Here is a 19305-nt window from a genome sequence, read left to right on the forward strand (position 1 = left end):
GTGGCATATGCACCTGGGACCCCAGTTGGGGGGTGGAGGCAAGAGACTCAGAAATGCAAGGTCATCCTCAATAGAGCAGGTTTTTAGTAGCTTCTGCCTTCTGCTTAGTCTTGTGAAGATACCCACAACCCTGCTCTTCCTAAGGCTTCCCCAGAGGGAAGCTGCCATTGGCTGCTTCACACTGGGAGCTTAGAGCTGTCTTCAGAGCCCCTTCTGGTTGACCCCAGAATATCTCTTGCATGCTCCCTGTAACCTAATCCTTCACCTTGCTTCTAATAAGTCATGCAGCTGCTCATAGAGGGTTATTTAGGGAAACATGGAACAGCCAAGAAAAGGCTGGCCAGGACTGGCTTAGGGCCAGGCTGGGCTAAGTAGTGAGGTTGGGTAGGAGGGACCAAAGACTTCTGGGGACTCCAGGTTTAAACTATCCTTCCCTGCCTGGTGCTTTTAGGCATCTAGGGTTAGAGTACTGGAGAATGAAGGGGATGCTGAAACCATTAGAAAGCTCTGTTCATTAAGAGGCTGGCTAGGTAGCCTCCGGGCATGGCAGGGTTGCGGTCGGGAAGCAGGAGGAAGAAATGAGAACTGATTATTTCGCTTATCGCAGGGTTCCTGCCTACCAACACTTGCTGCTTTCCAGGCCAACCTTTCCACTCATGTCTAGCTCATAGTTGTTCCCCTCCCCCCTTTACTCAGCTTGGAGGTCAGAAGGAAATGCTCCAGCCTGTACATTCCAGACCATACTTCTTTCTTTCCTAAGATCACCAGTGTATGATCCAGAGCTGCATATTCCATAGAGCATCCCATCGGCTGTGCAGTGCACTGGAACAAGACTCGGTGTCTCACTACGATAGTTGGACTGCGAGTCTTGATTATCTATGACTATTTTTTTGTGCATGAGAGGAGTCACAAACCCCTTCAAGAATCATGAACGCTAAGGATCTTCTCCCAGAGGAGCTGTAATGATCATGTACTTTTCATAGAGTTTTATGGGGTTTGTGGATTTGCTGAAACTGGGCATACATCATGGGTCTGCAGTTATACCCAGACCTACAGAATAGAAGTCAGACTTCTTCATATCCGTCCGGGCGCCTTCCCACCTACAGCATTCTCTCTCATCACTTTCTTTATAATCCTAACAGGGAAGTGACTGTTACTCTTTATAATACTAAGTTCCCTGAAGTTATCTCTTGGTGCTCCACTTTCTGCAGTATTTCCTGTCCAGAACAATCTCCCTCAAATGTCTACCTGACAAAAAGAACAGGAAATCGTGTTTGAGGTCTCAGGACAAATGCTGCAGTTTTGGATCACTCCTGTTCATGCTAGGCCTTTGCATACCTCTCCCTTAGGGGCCCTTTTACCACACTGGAATATGTTATGTCTTGACACGTAGTTCCTGACGATACCGCTCACTGTTGCATTCTCAGCGCTCAGCACCAAGAAGGACATGGTGGGTGTTCTGCTCATCTTTGCTCAGCAGCCTGCAATCTGATTCAGAGCCAATGACTACATAACAGATAGCACACTTGCCTTCGAGAGGGGAGAGCGGAGGAGAGGAAGAGGAAGAAAGGGAGGCCTGTTAGTAGTTCTGGGTTGTCCATTGGTCTGTATTGGTTTCAGTTGTGCTGCACAATTCCCAAGTGTACGGCTTCCCTCGAGCTCACTGGTGACCTTTTACCACACAGAATTTAACAATCACATGATACACTTTAGGTTGAAACAAAAATATCTGAAAGAGGGCATCAATGGCACTTATAGAAGTTGGTTTATTTTGTCTCTGAGATGCCTGAACTCTGATGATGTTATGAGGTGGCCAGTGGGGAGAGTACATGCCTCTCTGATTCTATCTGCACACCGTACAACATTTCCAGGCACTGAAAGAGCTAGAGAATCACAACTGTGTAGCACACATAGGGATGTAGATGACTCAAACAATAGCTTTGTGTGTGTGTGTGTCCTCAAAGAATCCACCATCTAGTAACAAACATACTTAAAAACAAACTGTATTCTGTTGGATCACTTAGTGCTAGAAAAATCATGTTTCCCCACAAACAGCATGGTAAAGCTCTACTCAAGTCTCTATTTGGATGCAGAAGGCAAGGGAAGCCCAGGAAAGCCCCTGAGGTTAATGGGTGTAAACAGCAGTCTAGACTGCCGAGGTGGGCATGTGGGACCTTGGATTCAGAGTCGAACTTGGTAAGGTTATTGGTCTCATGACCTTGACCCTTGACTGAAACTGGGAAGAGCAGAAGACTTGAGCATGAAGAGGGTTTTAGATTCAGAGCAAACCCAAGCCAACGACTGACTTCAGGCTTTAATCCACCATGAGCTCTGGATCCCAGGGCTGCCCATCTTGATAGTGGCTACTTCCTGCCTTTCTTCTCCCTCTCACAGGTATGAATGCTGCGGTCAGGGCTGTGGTACGAGTTGGCATCTTCACGGGCGCCCGCGTCTTCTTTGTCCATGAGGTTGGTTCCCTACTTGGCTCTCCACCTCTCTCCTCTCCCACCTTCTTCTCTACCCCCTCGCTTCGTTGCTGTGGTTTCTTTTCCTTTGCTCTCAGTCTTACTGAGTCACTCCTTCCCACTCTGACTCCAGCAGGAATGCTGGGACCCAGATTTCTGCAAACTCGGTCCTCTCACTAACTGTTGAGAAGAGGAAACGCACACGGAAAGAGCTGAAATGGGAGGTCTTGCCAGCGAGCGTAGTGTAACTCAGGGCTGAGCCCCAGCAGGCAGAGTTTCAGTGTCCCTGAAGCTTCCCAGCTTTCTGAGGTCCCAGCTCCTCCTTGGCTCCCTTTCCTCAGTTCTCCTCATGCTTTGCCCACACTTTCTTCCCTGTGCAGTCTGTTTGCCCGTCTGTCAAGTTTGGTAGTTTTATCTTATGTCCTATTTCTTTTCTTCCTTCTGCCAGTACTCCTATCCTTTTCTCTTAGATTATCAAAACTAAGTGTCTTCTCAGTCTCCTGGGAACATCTCAGAGATGAGAAAAAGGGGGGATTAGGACAGAAGGGTATTTTGATATTTCAAGAATGAGAGAGAGCCAGGCATGGTAGCCAATGACTTTAATCCAAGTACTCTGGAGGCAGATGCAGGTAGATCTCTGATTGGGAGGCCAGCGTGGTCTACAGACTCTACATCTCCAGGCCAGCCAGGATACACAGTGAGGCCCTGTCTCAAAAGAAGAAAAAAAGAAAGGAAAAGAATGAGAGAAACTGGAACATCAAAAACGTTGACATGTCCTTCCTGGGACTGCTTTACTCACTATACCGTTCTTGGAGCATCAGGGGTCACTCTTGGGGAGGGGGGTGGGTTTTGAACCCCTTTCTAGGGAAGCTGCCTTAGTCATGCCATCTAGAGGAACTTAATGGAGACTTAATGACTACACCGCTCTCCCTAGGGTTACCAAGGCCTGGTGGATGGTGGAGAGCACATCAGGGAGGCCACCTGGGAGAGCGTGTCCATGATGCTCCAGCTGGTATGTTCCAGAGAACTCGTGTTCTATGTTTGCACTGTTCTTGCCTCATCCCGCTCTGGTATCCTAGGTCCCTGGCCACGTGGTTTGGTGAAGAGTGTCAGTGACAGAAGAAGGGCTTATATTTGCCCTTTACTTTTTGCGTCTGAAAACATCACCCTGGCTCCCTGCAGTGGTGAAGGGGTGGGAAGGTGGCTCGCCCTTTATTGAAAGGTCACAGCAAGCTGGCTCATCATAAGCAAGTCCTACTCTGGGGTCACGGGGGAAGTCTGGCCCTGAAAATAACCTTAGAGGACTGAAGCCAGAAGCAGACTTAAACTCAGTCCTCATGTGATAGAGATGGGACAGCCTGAAAACAGACTATTTAAGGGAGAAGGGATGGAGACAGTCTTGCAGACTCTCAAAGAATCCCAGGGAAGTTGGTTTTGGTATCCACAGCCCTCTGTGACTAGTCCATGTTGATCAAGTGGCCTTCAGAGACACAATCACTCTGCTAGCTAAGAACTATAACCATTGAGTGGTCTAGTGAAAAACTTACAAATTACATTTGTATCCCATTCTTTATATAAATCCACTAAACATTCCATGGGAAGCCACTTAATAGGTAGTGGTCTAGTGACATTTTTATAAAGGGAGCACTGCCCGACACACAGTGACCTGAGAATCAACAAGCTTTCTCTCTAATACCCTAGAGTCATGAATGCCTATGAGCCCCTGTTGTTTATGAAAGATCTTAACCCTACTTACCTCTCCAAGTATCTGTCAGCTCCTGGGAACTCAAGACTTCCTACACACAGAGCATTTTTTCTCCTGCAAATGCCTGAGTATCGTGGCTCCTGCCACTAACTCCCTACATGCCTGGGAACTAAGGGGACAAAGCGGCAGTGTCTGGGTAATCTTAGGTGGAATTTCAGTGTGTTAGAGAGGAAGACATACTACCAAGCACACTGGGGTTGAATTCCTTAAAGAAGTTTGGATGTAGTGTAATAGTGCCAGGCACTGAGGAAAGTCGGAAGACTGCAGTCAGCGTGAAAGGCGGAGATAATTCTAGGACAGAGACGAATGTGTGTGCAAACTCTTTTGAGAACAGTCACTTTGATGATTAAATCTTCAATGAGATAGTTGATCTCAGGAGGCTCCTAGGAAGTGTGACAGAATACAGGATGGCATATGAGACACAGCACCATTTTCTTTTCCTTTTTGAGGGACAATGACCTAGGGATGTCTAGGAACTTAGGGAAGTGGCATGATTACACTGCTCTGTCACTGAGTTGGAATGGGGACATCTTAGTGCTTTGAGCCCAAGTATGACTATGACATCTGACTGTGCCCAAATGTGACTGTACCCACCTCCTGTTTCTCCCCTAAAGGGAGGCACGGTGATTGGAAGTGCCCGATGCAAGGACTTCCGGGAGCGAGAAGGACGACTCCGAGCTGCCCACAACCTGGTGAAGCGGGGGATCACCAATCTGTGTGTCATCGGAGGCGATGGCAGCCTCACTGGGGCTGACACTTTTCGTTCAGAGTGGAGTGACTTATTGAATGACCTCCAGAAAGATGGTGAGACATTCCATCCTTACGGCTTGTCATGTGACTGTGCGCATGCGTTGTGCGCATGCGTTGTCCGCACACTCTTACCGCCTATCAGAGAGACATGGTAAACCACACACAGATGAACAGTCCTTGCCCGCCTTTCTACCCTGGCTTACAGTCTCTAGTAATCTGCTCTGTACATGTGGAATTCCTCACATGCTGGGCTCTGCTTTGCTTCCCTTGCAGGGAAGATCACAGCCGAGGAGGCTACAAAGTCCAGCTACCTGAACATCGTGGGCCTGGTTGGCTCAATCGACAATGACTTCTGTGGCACTGATATGACCATTGGTACTGACTCTGCCCTGCACCGCATTGTAGAGATCGTGGACGCCATCACCACCACCGCTCAGAGGTAAGAGCACCTAGCGGGGAGGCAGCAGAAAAGAAGAAGCAAGAATAGACAAGAGCCAGTCCAAGCGCTTGACTGCAGCCACTGTGACTCTGAGACTCAGCCTTGCAGCCCTGAAGATGCTCTGCCCACTAAATGCCTTCTGCCGCTCTCCAGGCTGTTCTTAGGCATATTGCTCTGGGGTCCTGAATACCTGTGATCTCTCATATTGGTGCTTCTCTGACACTACGGCCCTTTAATACAGTTCCTCATGTGCTGACCCCCAAACATAAAATTATTTTGTTGCTAATTCATAACTGTAACTTTGCCACTGTTATGAATCGTGATGTAAATATCTGATGTGTAGGATATCTGATATGTGACCTCTGTGGGGTTGAGACCCACACATGGAGAACCCCTATCGTAGGTGGTTGTGGTCCAGACTAAGGCAGATCTGAAGAGCACACAGTCTGAAGTGGGTGCTGTAAGCACCATTGCTCAGAAGTAAGCAGGTGGGCAGAGGGTCAGTGAGGAAACAGAAAGTCAGCTGGCTGCCAGTGTGCCCAGGTGATTCTGCAGTACTCCAGGTTAGCCTAGTCCTGCAGTACTCCAGGCTAGCCTAATCCTGTATCCCCTTCTTTTCTATTTATCTCTGATTTGGGGGCTCATCCTTTTTCCCCCAATGAAGCTAAACTGCTCCTCCCATGTCCTCAGACTTTCAGGAAACCTACTGAATGGCTAGCAGCATAAAGGCATCTCCCAGAGGTCAGGGAGTCTTGGTGAGGATGGTGTGGCAATGGTCCTGGCCACAGGGACATGCAGGCTGTGAATCCCATCTTTCTCTTGCAGCCACCAGAGGACATTTGTGTTAGAAGTGATGGGCCGCCACTGTGGGTAAGACCCCCATCCTGATGGTGAATTTCACATACCTAGATATGGCCCCTTCTTCTGCCCAGAGAGTCAGTCCAGGGGGACCTTGGGAGTAGGTCTGGAAGTCATGCTCCACATGTGGCATGGCCCTCTTTCCCTGTCTCTGCACCATCTCCTTGACCTGCTTGTCTGTGCATATGGGCACAAGCTCAGGTACACGTGAGAGCATGGGCTGTCTCGAGCTGGGAAGCCTGTGAGGTAGTAGTGACCTCCAAGGACAGCGTCTCATCAACAGGTCTAGTGCTTTCTGCCTCAAGAATGAAAGGCTGTGTATCTTCCATCAGCCATGGAGATCATTCTGGGTGTGACGAGGCTACTTGTAGGTTTCTAGTCCCTGCTTCTGGCTCTCATCCTAGATACCTGGCCCTTGTCACCTCTCTGTCGTGTGGGGCCGACTGGGTTTTCATTCCCGAGTGTCCGCCAGATGACGACTGGGAAGAACACCTTTGTCGCCGTCTCAGTGAGGTATCGGCACTTTACCTTGGCCTTGAACAGACCCCTCATGGTATTCCATGAGTGATCTATTTTCTGCCCCTCCATTTAACCCCATTAACCACTTGCCCTCTTGCTCTTGACCAGACAAGAACCCGTGGTTCTCGTCTCAACATCATCATTGTTGCTGAGGGTGCAATCGACAAAAACGGGAAGCCAATCACCTCAGAAGACATCAAGAACGTTAGTGTGAAGCCCTAACCCCCAGCACCCTTGGCCGCCCCTTTGGTGACTTCTGGGTTGTGACCCTGCATCTCCTCTTGCTCCTTCTGCCCCTGCCTTCCTCCCGCCAGGAGCCATCACCAGACAAAACACTTTTGTCCTAGTCTACCTTAGTAAGCCGCTGCTGACCTCCTGTTGACTTTGTTTCCCTTTCTTTGTTCTTTTAGCTGGTGGTAAAGCGTCTTGGATATGATACCAGGGTCACTGTTCTGGGACATGTACAGAGGGGTGGGACACCATCAGCCTTTGACCGGATCCTGGTAAGTCACAGGATTCTGAGGTTGCCGCGCCTTAGAAGCCCAAGCCTTGCTGTCCTACAGGGCTTATATCATTAGTCATACTGTCCCTCCTCCAGCCTCTAGGCCACAGTGGTTTCCATCCATTCCCATACACGCAGATGATGGCGGGCACTAGCAGCCCTAGTCCTGAGTCCGGATCACTGTCTTCAGGCTCTAAGCATCAGCAAAGCTACTGGGCTCGAACCCTGGATAGTCAGTTTGGTCAATATTAGCCCATTTCATTGGAGCAAAGGCAGTCCTTCAGCAGTCAGAGGAGGGTAGTGTTAAAGCCCCACAATCTGTTGATCACAATGTGACATGGACATGCTTCTCTGGAACCAAGGACAGTCCTTAGGGTTCTAATGACAAGAGGGCAGAAAGCCACCAAGCTGTAGATGAGGTCCGGGTGGGGAAGGTAAGGTACAGCAAGTACTGGGTGCAACCTTTCAATGTGGACCTGAGCCGAGCATTCGGAAGGGTCCTGAGCATCCTGGCCCTTAGCTAAGCAGACTCTTTGTTCCGTGGACTCCGGCAGGGCAGCAGGATGGGTGTGGAAGCAGTGATGGCACTTTTGGAGGGGACCCCAGACACCCCAGCCTGTGTGGTGAGCCTCTCTGGTAATCAGGCTGTGCGCCTGCCCCTCATGGAGTGTGTCCAGGTGGTAAGTACTGACCCCATTCTTCTCCAGGGGGGCATGAGGTCAATGTCTGTGTTTCCAGTAGAGAAGGCAGGATGGTTAGTACGAGACATACAGGGAAGACACAGTGGACTGCAGTCCCTCTCTGTCCGAGAGCTGGGACCTCCACTCACTCAGTTCTCTCATCCGTAAAGTGTTACTAGGGAAGATGGAGGGCCACACACTCTCTGATATTTTATAAGTGCCACCCTCACACCCTTTTTGTGTAGTTAAGCAAGGGGACACAGATTCAGTGTCCCTCCTAACAATAGTGAGACTCAGGAAGTGCTAATCATCGCCTTCTAGCAGGTTAGCTCGTGTCTATATGACATCCACCTGAAATGTGTTTCTCTAAATCAGCATAAGGTACCCACCACTCAGCTCCAGTGTGATAAAGATTAGAGGGGGGCTGTGATGCCTCTGACACAGTCTCTCCAAAATGTTGGTCTCTTTAATCCAGGGCAGCCACTCCTGAACAATATGAATACGGTGACTGAATGCTCAACACGAGTGTTAGTCCTGACTGTCGAGGCTGCCTCAATTTCCCTCATTTTGGAGCCCACTTCTCTCTGAGACCTGAAAATCCCAATATCCTCCAGCCATGTCTGAGACTGCATCCCCAAAGAGCAGAAGCCAAAGCCCTGCATGGACGCCAGGCTTTGAGCAGCAGTGGCAGGGACCCTTCTCACCTGGAGAAGCTTCACTCCCTGAGGCTGGGCAGCGACCCAAGTGTGGACAGGCAGCTCTGCCCCCTGTGGACACTGCTCCATTCTGCCCAGAACTCTAATCTAGTCCCTTTTGCTGTTTGTTAGTCTGGAAAAGTTAAAAGGAAATGAAGATGCTTCTGAGATAGTTTCGGGGGACTCAAAGAGTTGCCCTGTATATAAGCAGGATCCCTTCAAAGCAGATCTGGTCACACAGAATCAGGCCTTGGAGTTGTGACTGTTGCTGTATTCCTCCCTTAGACCAAAGACGTGACCAAGGCTATGGATGAGAAGAGATTTGATGAAGCCATTAAGCTGAGAGGCCGGTGAGAAGATAACCAGAAACTGACCAACTGTAGCAGATGCCAGAATGAAGCCAAAAATATTTATCATTCTAGGCCCAAAACATGAGCTGCCTTTTTTAATTATTGTCTGCAACGATTTGTTCCCCAAGGAAATCAGTTGTAAGGTGCTCATTTCATCCAGGGATGCTCCTAGGAAAGGGCCAATCATTCTTATCTGTCATTTCTGGACTCGGAGCTCAGCTAGGTTCTAGGTGTTGCTAAGCCAGGAGCCTGTGCTGAGCACAGACATGGACAGGAATGTCAGGGAGCATTTGATGAATGGATATCCCCTCCCCTGAGCCCCTGCCTGGTCCCTGCTGTGCCTTCCTAGCTCCTTAGAGGTGTACCCTGTGGAAATTCATTGAGACCCAACTCCTGACCCAGATTCCTACGGCTGTTTGCCATAGGGAGCGGCCTGAAGACACCCTGTTCTCTTTGTACTTTTTATAGGAGCTTCATGAACAACTGGGAGGTATACAAGCTTCTAGCTCATGTCAGACCCCCAGTCTCTAAGGTACTGACAACTTGCCCTTCCCTGTCCTCACTTTCTCTTTCTGAAGTGCTGCCCGTGGTCCACACAACCTTGGCCTTGCTACGTCTTTGTCGCTGCTCTTGATCCGTGCTGTAGCCCTGACCCTGTCTGATGACTGTCAGCCACCCCAGATACGAGCCCCATACTTTTACCTTGTCCTGGCCAGAGAACCCAAGACTCACCCCCAGTCCAGGGTTGACAAAAGTGCATGAAAAAAACAGGAGAAAGGCTTTGAACCTGTGGGTCTAATCACACCCTGATCCATGTCAGCACTGTCCCCTTGAGAGTGGTTCTCAGTGTTACTACCTATCAGAATTGTCTGGGGTGCCTATAAAGTATGCAGATTCCTGGGCCCTTCCCCCAGCAGAGTGAGGTCTGGAACAGTAGCAGGACGTGCTGTCCGTAAGCTGCTCAGGTCAACTGGGATGCAAGTGGTCCAAGGACTACAAGGGCTGCTTGTCAGTTATATAATGATCACACCTCACCTATAGTGATTTGTGGTAAAGAATTTCGCTTCTGTAGGATAAAGTTGCAGGCTCTGTGCTAGCTCCTTGGGGGAGTGATTGTCACACATGTCCCCAGGGTCTCAGAGTTCTGCCTCTCTTGGTGATTTCCCCTCCGGGGTATCTTCTTCCTTTTCTCCATGAACAGGGCGGGTTGCACACGGTGGCTGTGATGAACGTGGGGGCCCCAGCTGCTGGAATGAATGCTGCAGTTCGCTCTACTGTGAGGATTGGCCTTATCCAAGGCAACCGAGTGCTGGTCGTGCATGATGGCTTTGAGGGTCTGGCCAAAGGTCAGGTATGGAAACACAGAGGAAGGACGTACGCACGCAGTGTGTGGCCATGAAAGGTCAGCTTAGGAGTGGCCAGTCCATTGTCTCTACTCCTCACATCCCTGGCTTCTCTCCAGGAAGTAAGGTTAACTTGGGGGTAATAAAGATAGGAACCCTGAAACGAACCTTGCCAAACATCACTTCTTATTAACTTCTTTGTCCCAGAGCTCAGCACAGCATCTACTGTCTTAGGTGCTCAACATTCCTAAATGAGTCAGAAGGGAGGAAGACGTTCAGTGCAGGGGACAGGCCAGTGTCTGGGTCATCTTCCCACTAGGGGAACTCGGAAGCATCAAAGCCCAAGATGGCCTTGGTCACATATGGCCTTCCTGGCGCTCTGGTCATGGTGCAGAGTTGTATGGCCTTTCCCTGCAGATTGAGGAAGCTGGCTGGAGCTATGTTGGAGGCTGGACTGGTCAAGGTGGTTCCAAACTTGGTACTAAAAGGTAAATGGTTTGTGGGAGCACTGAGCCCCAGTTACCCTGTCCAGATGCTTTTGAATGTGGACACCAAGCCATTGTATCAGGGCCTACGATAGCCACTCTTCAAAATCATTGCATCTTCAGTCAGGACTGAGAGGCCCAACTGCATGTCATGTAGCAGACCTGACCGCTTAAAAGGTCCACTGTATACTTTAGAATTCCTCAGAGTGTGAGGAGAATGGACCACGGGCCCAGGCACTAGAAGGAGCACTTTCTAGGTCTCTTGTTGTTGTTTATTTGCTTTTGGGATAGGCTTCCTCTGTACAGCCCTGGCTGTCCTGGAACTCTCTTGTGATCATTCTGGTCTCGAACTCAGAGACCCACCTGCCTCTGCCTCCCGAGTGCTGGGTTCAAAGGCATGCACCACCACTGCCTGGCTCACTTTCTAGTTCTTAATTTTTCTCTCTGTCCATCTCGCTATCTCACCCCTGATTTCCTGTCCCCTGTCACTGGTCAACTAGGACTCTACCCAAGAAGAACCTGGAACAGATCAGTGCCAACATAACCAAGTATAACATCCAGGGCCTGGTTATCATTGGGGGCTTTGAGGTGGGTGTTCCAGCATTTCCTCCTCCCTCCCTCCTCCCCCTTTTTCCCCTCCCTCCTTCCCTCCCTCATGTCGGCTCCTGCTGCTCTCTCTCTAGGCTTACACAGGGGGCTTGGAGCTGATGGAGGGCAGGAAGCAGTTTGATGAGCTCTGCATCCCATTTGTGGTCATTCCCGCCACGGTTTCCAATAATGTCCCAGGGTCAGACTTCAGCATCGGGGCTGACACAGCACTGAACACCATCTGCACGGTGAGCGCCTGCCACCTCCCGTTTCAGTCAGCCCAGATTGTTGTCCCATCTTAGAAAGGGAACCTCTGTAAGTAAACAGCTGTGTTTGAGAAAGTCTCTGTCCACCCAGGCATCTGTGCAGGAATTCCCTCCTCCTACCTAGGACTACAGCACTGCTCTCAAGAGGCCCTTCTGTTTTATCCTGAGGTGATATCCCTACCCTTAGCAACATTAACGACAGAGCAGCTTTCTTCCCAGGAAAGAAGTCTACAATGTAGTGTGGCCTCTTTGAATGCAGGACCTTATGAGGTCAGGGGCCTCACTGGCCTAGAAGGATACAGCCCTGGATTTTAATTAATGGGGAAAGAAGACTTCCGACCCTATCTTTCCGTGGCTTTTGTCCTTACAGACCTGTGACCGAATCAAGCAGTCTGCAGCAGGCACCAAGCGGCGAGTGTTTATCATCGAGACGATGGGTGGTTACTGTGGCTATCTGGCCACCATGGCAGGACTGGCGGCTGGGGCTGATGCTGCCTACATTTTTGAGGAGCCCTTCACCATCCGAGATCTCCAGGTAGATGGCCACCAGAGCCTGCTAGTGTCTCTCTCCCATTCCAGTCTCTCTCCCGAGTGCTCCTACAGTAATGAGAGCCATGAGAGCCAAGGGGAGGTTGGAGCTGACAGACCCAGCACCATGAAGACTAGAAGGGTCCTCCCGGGTGGCTTCTATTTCGGGACTGCGTTTTATTGGGTAGCATGCTGTTGGGTAGCATGCTGTTGTTGGGTAGCATGCTGTTGTTGGGTAGCATGCTGTTGGGTAGCATGCTGTTGGGTAGCATGCTGTTGTTGGGTAGCATGCTGTTGTTGGGTAGCATGCTGTTGTTGGGTAGCATGCTGTTGTTGGGTAGCATGCTGTTGTTGGGTAGCATGCTGTTGTTGGGTAGCATGCTGTTGGGTAGCATGCTGTTGTTGGGTAGCATGCTGTTGTTGGGTAGCATGCTGTTGGGTAGCTGTTAAGCCCTTTGGTGGAGTCTGCATTTTATCTTCACAACTGGCATCCAAAGCTGTTGTTTCTGCATTCTAGGTGAGAAAAGTTTAGAAGGTTTAAAAACTTCAGACTCTCGAGTTGGGGATTTAGCTTATTGGTAGAGCACTTGCCTAGCAAGCGCAAGGCCCTGGGTTCGGTCCCCAGCTCCAAAAAAAAAAAAAAAAAAAAAACCAAAAACTTCAGACTCTCAGAGAGCAGGTAGTTTAAATGCTTGAGGAATCCAGGCTGTCTTCTCAGATTTCTCTTGATGCCACTCCAGTTCTGAGGGAAATATCCCTTCGCCTCTGGGCAGGACTCGTCTCATTTTTCACAGAGAGGGTCAAATGATCATGGTTTTTCCAGTTTCGAGTTCAGTGGAGGAGAAAGCCACAAAGTAGAGATTTAGCAGCCAACTGGGGGACTCCAGCTCAGGCCATCCTTGCCACATGCAGAGTAGAAGTCCTTTACCTGCTCCCCTCAGAGCTCCAGTGAGGGTACACATCCCCAACAGCTGAATCACCCATTTACACACAACCCACCATGCCACAGGTATAAAGATACATACATGCTGTGTTCTGTGGAAAAGGGAGGCCAGATGTCCCTGACAGAGAGGTGGGAGAGGGAGGGGCTGAAGTCGGTTTGGTTCTCAGTGGCACTAAACTTCTTTTTTTTTTTGGTTCTTTTTTTTGGAGCTGGGGACCGAACCCAGGGCCTTGTGCTTACTAGGCAAGCGCTCTACCACTGAGCTAAATCCCCAACCCCGGCACTAAACTTCTTAAGAGCTATAGACCCAGTTTAAACCCCAGCTTGGGAGCAGCCACCCGTGCCCCCTGAAAGGTTTGATGTAAAGAGGTGTTTATCCACCCTGAGCAATCCCAGCAGGTGGGGCGTTTCCTGTTTCACGTTCAGGTTAATGTTGAACATCTGGTGCAGAAGATGAAAACAACTGTGAAGAGAGGCCTGGTGCTGAGGTACCTGGGGGCTGCCCGGGTATAGTGCTCCCCGTTAGGAGAGACTAGGCAGAGTGGCCTAGGCTGTGGGTCCATCAGTGACTGAGGAATCTGGTGAAGAAAGGGGAGGAGAAACATACTATCCCCTGAACCTTGGGAGGAGATTAAAACAGCTTAGAAAAGCAAAGGGAAGAGAGGAGAGATGGACTCCTGGGCTTCTGGTTTCCCTGGGGGGATGGAGGAGGAGAGGAGAGATGGACTCCTGGGCTTCCGGTTTCCCTGGGGGGGATGGAGGAGGGGAGGAGAGATGGACTCCTGGGCTGCTGGCTTCCCTGGGGGGATGGAGGAGGGGAGGAGAGATGGACTCCTGGGCTGCTGGCTTCCCTGGGAGGAGGAGGGATGGACTCGTAGACTTCCCGTTTCCTGGCAGGAATGAGAAGTGCAACGAGAACTACACTACTGATTTCATTTTCAACCTGTACTCTGAGGAGGGGAAGGGCATCTTCGACAGCAGGAAGAACGTGCTTGGCCACATGCAGCAGGTGATAAGACACCCAAGCACACCTTCACTGGTTCCCGGAGCCCCCAACAGCCAAAGAGCTCCCACTGGCTTTCTCCAGTTACCTCACTGTCAGCATGCATCAAGGTTGGGTCATAACATCCAAACAACCTTACCTTAGACAAGCCAGTCACTCACTGTGCTGTTGCTGTGAAGAGACACTGTGACCAAGGCAACTCTTAGAAAGGACGGCATTTAATTAGGGGTTTGCTGGCACTTTCAGGCTTAGCCCATTATCGTCATGGCAGGGAACATGGCTGCACACATGGTGACAGGCATGGCAAGTCTGGAGTGGTAGTTGAGAGCTATACCCTAGTCTACAGGCTGAGAGGGCTTTCTGAGACCTCAAATCCCACCCACCGTGACAGACTTCCTCCAACAAGGCCACACCTTTTAGCCGTTCTAATCCTTTCTAGTAGTGCTACTCTTGGGCGGTAGAACGTTCAAATATATGAGCCGATGAGGGCCATTCTTATTCAAACCACCACACGGCCCTAGAGCTGGGATCCATTCTCTTTGCTTAGGATATAGTTCCTCAACCTTGGTGACATTGCCACTGGGACAGGTTAGTTCTTTGATGTTAGGTCACTGCTCTGTGCACTGCAGGAGCTTAACATGACTCCTGGCCTCTGCCTATGGTATAGTTCAGTCAGTCAGACCTCCCTATCAGTGTTAACAAAATATCTCTGAAGACACTCAGTGTCCCCCGTGGGATCTCTAATTGAGAACCAGCAATTCTGATGAGGAAAATGGGGTCCAGAGGAAATCATTTTCAGCACCACTAACAGTTGAGAATTAGAGCTGAGTCTGCCTAGTTTTCCCACCTAGGGTTCTTCACCTTTTGTGAGCCTCAGGGACTGGTTAGTTTTGGCTTCCATCTCCACTAACTGGGCCTCAGGGGAAGGCATCATTACTAGGTGGTGCTGGTTCCAGATGGCCCCAGCTCATGCCTCTTAAGCACCAATGTCCCTCTACCCACAAAGAATGCCCATTATCTTAGGTTGAGGAAAGTTGCAGCTCCTGTGGGAATGTAGTGTTATTGGATGAATGGATATGTATGTATGAATGTACCTATGTATGTATGTATGTATGTATGTATGTATGTATGTATTTATGTACATACTACGTACCTACGTACACACATATTCTTATGTCCTTTCCCACCTCCCTCCCACTTCTCCACTTGCTTTCTCTTAGTTCATAGAAAAACTGACATATTCTGAGGTCCTCCCTGGAACAGCCAGGTTGGGTTACAGCCCGTATCAGCGATGACGGTGACTGCCAAGCTGCCACACTAAAAAGTAGACAGACTGAGATGGGATCTGTCACCCGTGAAGAGAGCTGTGTGATTACCATGTCCTTTAACTGACTGTCCCTGCACTTGAGCCCAGCTCACCTCTGGTCCCTTGAGTGTCTCAGAGCATCCTTCCATGGTTTGACTTCTGTCCTGTAAATCCAAGACCCATTCTTTCTGTATGTCTAGATATCTGTGCTTCATTAGGACCCTGACTTCTAATTTTTCTGAATTTTTTCCCCTCAGGGTGGAAGCCCAACTCCCTTTGACAGGAATTTTGCCACCAAGATGGGTGCTAAGGCTATGAATTGGATGTCTGGGAAAATCAAAGAGAGTTACCGTAATGGTATGTGGGGTGGGAGGATGAGCCCTCTACCTCTACCGTAATGATGTGTGGGGTGGGAGGGTGATCCCCCTACTGTAATGGTGTGTGGGGTGGGAGATGAGTCCCCTACTGTAATGGTGTGTGGGGTGGGAGATGAGCCCCCTACTGTAATGGTGTGTGGGGTGGGAGGGTGAGCCCCCTACTGTAATGGTGTGTGGGGTGGGAGGATGAGCCCCCTACTGTAATGGTGTGTGGGGTGGGAGATGAGCCCCCTACTGTAATGGTGTGTGGGGTGGGAGATGAGTCCCCTACTGAAATGGTGTGTGGGGTGGGAAGGTGAGTCCCCTACTGTAATGGTGTGTGGGGTGGGAGGATGAGTCCCCTACTGTAATGGTGTATGGGGTGGGAGGGTGAGCCCCCTACTGTAATGGTGTGTGGGGTGGGAAGGTGAGTCCCCTACCTTAATGGTGTGTGGGGTGGGAGGGTGAGCCCCCTACTGTAATGGTGTGTGGGGTGGGAGGGTGAGCCCCCTACTGTAATGGTGTGTGGGGTGGGAGATGAGTCTCCTACTGTAATGGTGTGTGGGGTGGGAGGGTGAGCCCCCTACTGTAATGGTGTGTGGGGTGGGAGATGAGTCTCCTACTGTAATGGTGTGTGGGGTGGGAAGGTGAGCCCCCTACTGTAATGGTGTGTGGGGTGGGAGATGAGCCCCCTACTGTAATGGTGTGTGGGGTGGGAGATGAGCCCCCTACTGTAATGGTGTGTGGGGTGGGAAGGTGAGCCCCCTACTGTAATGGTGTGTGGGGTGGGAGGGTGAGCCCCCTACTGTAATGATGTGTGGGCAGGAGGCAAGCCCTCTCCAGAGGTCCACTCCTCAGCTGAGGGAGTAACTGGCCCATCCTTTATTCCAGGACGGATCTTTGCCAACACTCCCGACTCAGGTTGTGTTCTGGGGATGCGTAAGAGGGCCCTGGTCTTTCAGCCAGTGACTGAGCTGAAGGACCAGACAGATTTTGAGTAAGTCATTATTACATTCTAGAATCACCCTCTCCCTTCTGCTCTCTGTCTGCCTGTTAATGGTCTCTAATGCTTGGAGTAGTGACACCTGTGGGTACTCCAGCTGCTTCTGCCTACCTCCTTCCCAAAAGCCTCTGGCAGGACTTCACTGGAGTACAACAATGTCACCTCACCATTACTTCATTCTCTATAGGCACCGAATCCCCAAAGAACAGTGGTGGCTGAAGCTGAGGCCAATCCTCAAAATCCTGGCCAAGTACGAGATTGATCTGGACACCTCTGACCACGCCCACCTGGAGCACATTTCCAGGAAGCGGTCTGGAGAAGCTGCTGTCTAGACCACTTTGGAGTGAGGGGGAAAATCATCTGATCATGGTCAGCTCACACCCTGGTAGACCTCAGCCCATGGCTTCTCAGTGTTGTAGCCCAGCCCCTACCCTTCTAGGTTTCCCTGTACTCTGTACCTGCAACCAGGATCAGCTGTGGCCAGGAGTTGGGGGAGGGGTGGTGAGTGCCTCTCCTAGGTAGCTGTCCTTCCTTGCACCCTGGCTTCATCTGTCACACAGGCTGGATGTCTCTAGTGCTACTGCTAGATTTCAGCTTCTCAAGAGTAAAAGTGAGCTTTATTTATTTCTTTGTGATAACAAAGAGTCCTAGGTCCTTTCCTTGTACCACAGTGAAGTGTAACTACACTAATAAAAGCCAGCTGGCCACTGTGCTTTGGGTGCTGTCATTATCTTCCCAAGGGGACTGTGACGTCAGCCCTGCATCCCTCCCAGAGTCCCGGAGAGCAGCACACGTGACTGTCCTGTGCACTTCGGCTCGCTGCGGGGTGTTTGTTGGTTTTGGTTTTTGTAGCATCCCTTGGGATACCCACAACACAGGGGACTGACCCTCACGACCTCCCACTAGTCCCTCGATTGTATTGACAGCCAATATGATGTGCCTGTCTCCACGCAAGAAGTTATGGTTTATTTCTTGATCACGTACCCATTACCCAGTTGGACTTTGCCTAGCCATTCCACAGTCTCCACAAATCAGCATCCTTTTCAGCCCTTCCTTGGATGAGAGCAGATTCTGACAGATCTTTGTGGGGCAGACATGTACATTTTGTAAGCGTGGACATTAGAGATACCGGCGCTAAACCTGTGATGGTTGGAATACATGTTTTGGAACGATGTCAAATCTTACTTAGCTGAAATTTGTCTTCTGTTCCACAACAGAAGCTGTGTCCTCATTACTGAAGTGTCCACTGCAGTTGAGCTTCAGGATTGGGACTATACAGTGTACCCCAGGTTGACAGGAGCAGGCCTTACTCTTGAGGTGAAGATTAGCCACCGTACACTAGACTGTGACTCTGAGCTACACATAGGCCTATTCCTCCCCATCCATACCGCTTTCTTCCTTGCCTGCCGAAGCAGGGCATTTACAGTCCTGCAGTGGGTAGGCAGCCTTGCAGTAGGTATAATCTGGCTGTCTGAGGTGCTACTCTACATCCTTTTAGCAGTTCTAAATAGGCCACAGCCAGATGCTAATTGGCATTCTAAAGGCCAGAGAAATTAGCATTAAATGCCAAGTGCTGTGTTAGGCATTCTGCATGTTACCATTGAATCCCCAAAATAGCTTCATGAAGGGAACGCTGACAACCCTCTTCAGAGATGAGGACACTGTCTCAGAGTGATTCGTGTCTAGATTTTAGAGCCTCACAAAACTGAGAGTCAAACATTTTTTTTTAAAGCCAGGGGTGGTGGTACCTTTAATCCCAACACTCAGGAGGCAGAAGCAGGAGGATCTCTGAATTTGAGGCTAGCCTGGTTTACATAGTAAGTTCCGGGACAGACAGGCTACACAGAGAAACCCTGCTTCAAAATAATTTTTAAGATTTACTTTGTGTATAATGTGTATGAGTGTTTTGCCCACTTGTCAGTATGAATTCCACACACATGCCTGTTGCCCACAGAGGTTAGAAGAGGGTGTCAGACCCCCTGGTATTACAGACGGTTCTGATCCACCACGTGGGTGCTGGGAACTGAGCCCAGGTCCTCTGCGAGAGCACCAAGTACCCTTAACTGCCACACCATTTCTTTAATCCCAGTCAAACTGATCTTGAAGCCATTCTGCTCCTCATGCTACCCAAGCCTGACCAACTAAAACTAGGAAAAGGCAGTGGGGGGCTCCACGCACTGGGGCACAAGTGCAGCTGCCCTCGCTGACAGCCAGTCAGAACAAAAGTGACATTTCACAAAGAGCAGTATTTCAGGATCACAAGAAGATCTGAAAACAAATGTAGACAAAGATGGCATAGGGAGAAAAACCACCTACTAAGTACGTGCTGTCTTCCCAAAGTCAAAGAGCAGCGAGGCTGTGTCGACTGGATGCACTGTAGCCACCGACTGTAAGTAGGAAGTGACTGAAAAAACATGGAATCCACACACACAAGATGTCTCGTTCCCAAGTACTACAGGCA

The 19305-nt window shown here is 50.0% G+C and overlaps 1 protein-coding gene and 1 long non-coding RNA gene across 5 annotated transcripts in view; one reads left to right on the top strand and one right to left on the bottom strand.

The window, feature by feature from the left end:
* The window catches only part of Pfkm (phosphofructokinase, muscle), a 37581-nt gene extending 20025 nt beyond the window's left edge, over positions 1-17556 (top strand). For all 4 annotated transcript variants that reach the window (XM_087558941.1, XM_087558942.1, NM_031715.2 and 1 more), the window contains 21 exons: positions 2395-2468; positions 3400-3477; positions 4845-5034; positions 5254-5419; positions 6245-6289; positions 6682-6790; positions 6905-7000; positions 7207-7299; positions 7853-7978; positions 8959-9023; positions 9492-9555; positions 10225-10374; positions 10784-10854; positions 11352-11439; positions 11535-11687; positions 12076-12240; positions 13603-13664; positions 14074-14185; positions 15743-15842; positions 16733-16838; positions 17032-17556. In XM_087558941.1, coding sequence (XP_087415067.1) covers positions 2395-2468; positions 3400-3477; positions 4845-5034; positions 5254-5419; positions 6245-6289; positions 6682-6790; positions 6905-7000; positions 7207-7299; positions 7853-7978; positions 8959-9023; positions 9492-9555; positions 10225-10374; positions 10784-10854; positions 11352-11439; positions 11535-11687; positions 12076-12240; positions 13603-13664; positions 14074-14185; positions 15743-15842; positions 16733-16838; positions 17032-17176 — 2258 coding nt within the window. In that variant the 3' untranslated portion in view covers positions 17177-17556. The remainder of the gene's footprint in view (positions 1-2394; positions 2469-3399; positions 3478-4844; positions 5035-5253; positions 5420-6244; positions 6290-6681; positions 6791-6904; positions 7001-7206; positions 7300-7852; positions 7979-8958; positions 9024-9491; positions 9556-10224; positions 10375-10783; positions 10855-11351; positions 11440-11534; positions 11688-12075; positions 12241-13602; positions 13665-14073; positions 14186-15742; positions 15843-16732; positions 16839-17031) is intronic.
* On the bottom strand, positions 3050-5305 carry LOC134479569 (uncharacterized). Its single transcript, XR_015625998.1, has 2 exons — positions 4825-5305; positions 3050-3170 (listed from the first exon to the last, which is right to left on the bottom strand). It is a non-coding gene; the product is annotated as an uncharacterized LOC134479569 (long non-coding RNA).
* Positions 17557-19305: the final 1749 nt, after the last annotated feature.

Source organism: Rattus norvegicus, chromosome 7 (assembly GCF_021556685.1).
Source record: "Rattus norvegicus strain SHRSP/BbbUtx chromosome 7, alternate assembly SHRSP_T2T, whole genome shotgun sequence".
In the NCBI taxonomy this organism is placed as follows: domain Eukaryota; kingdom Metazoa; phylum Chordata; class Mammalia; order Rodentia; family Muridae; genus Rattus; species Rattus norvegicus.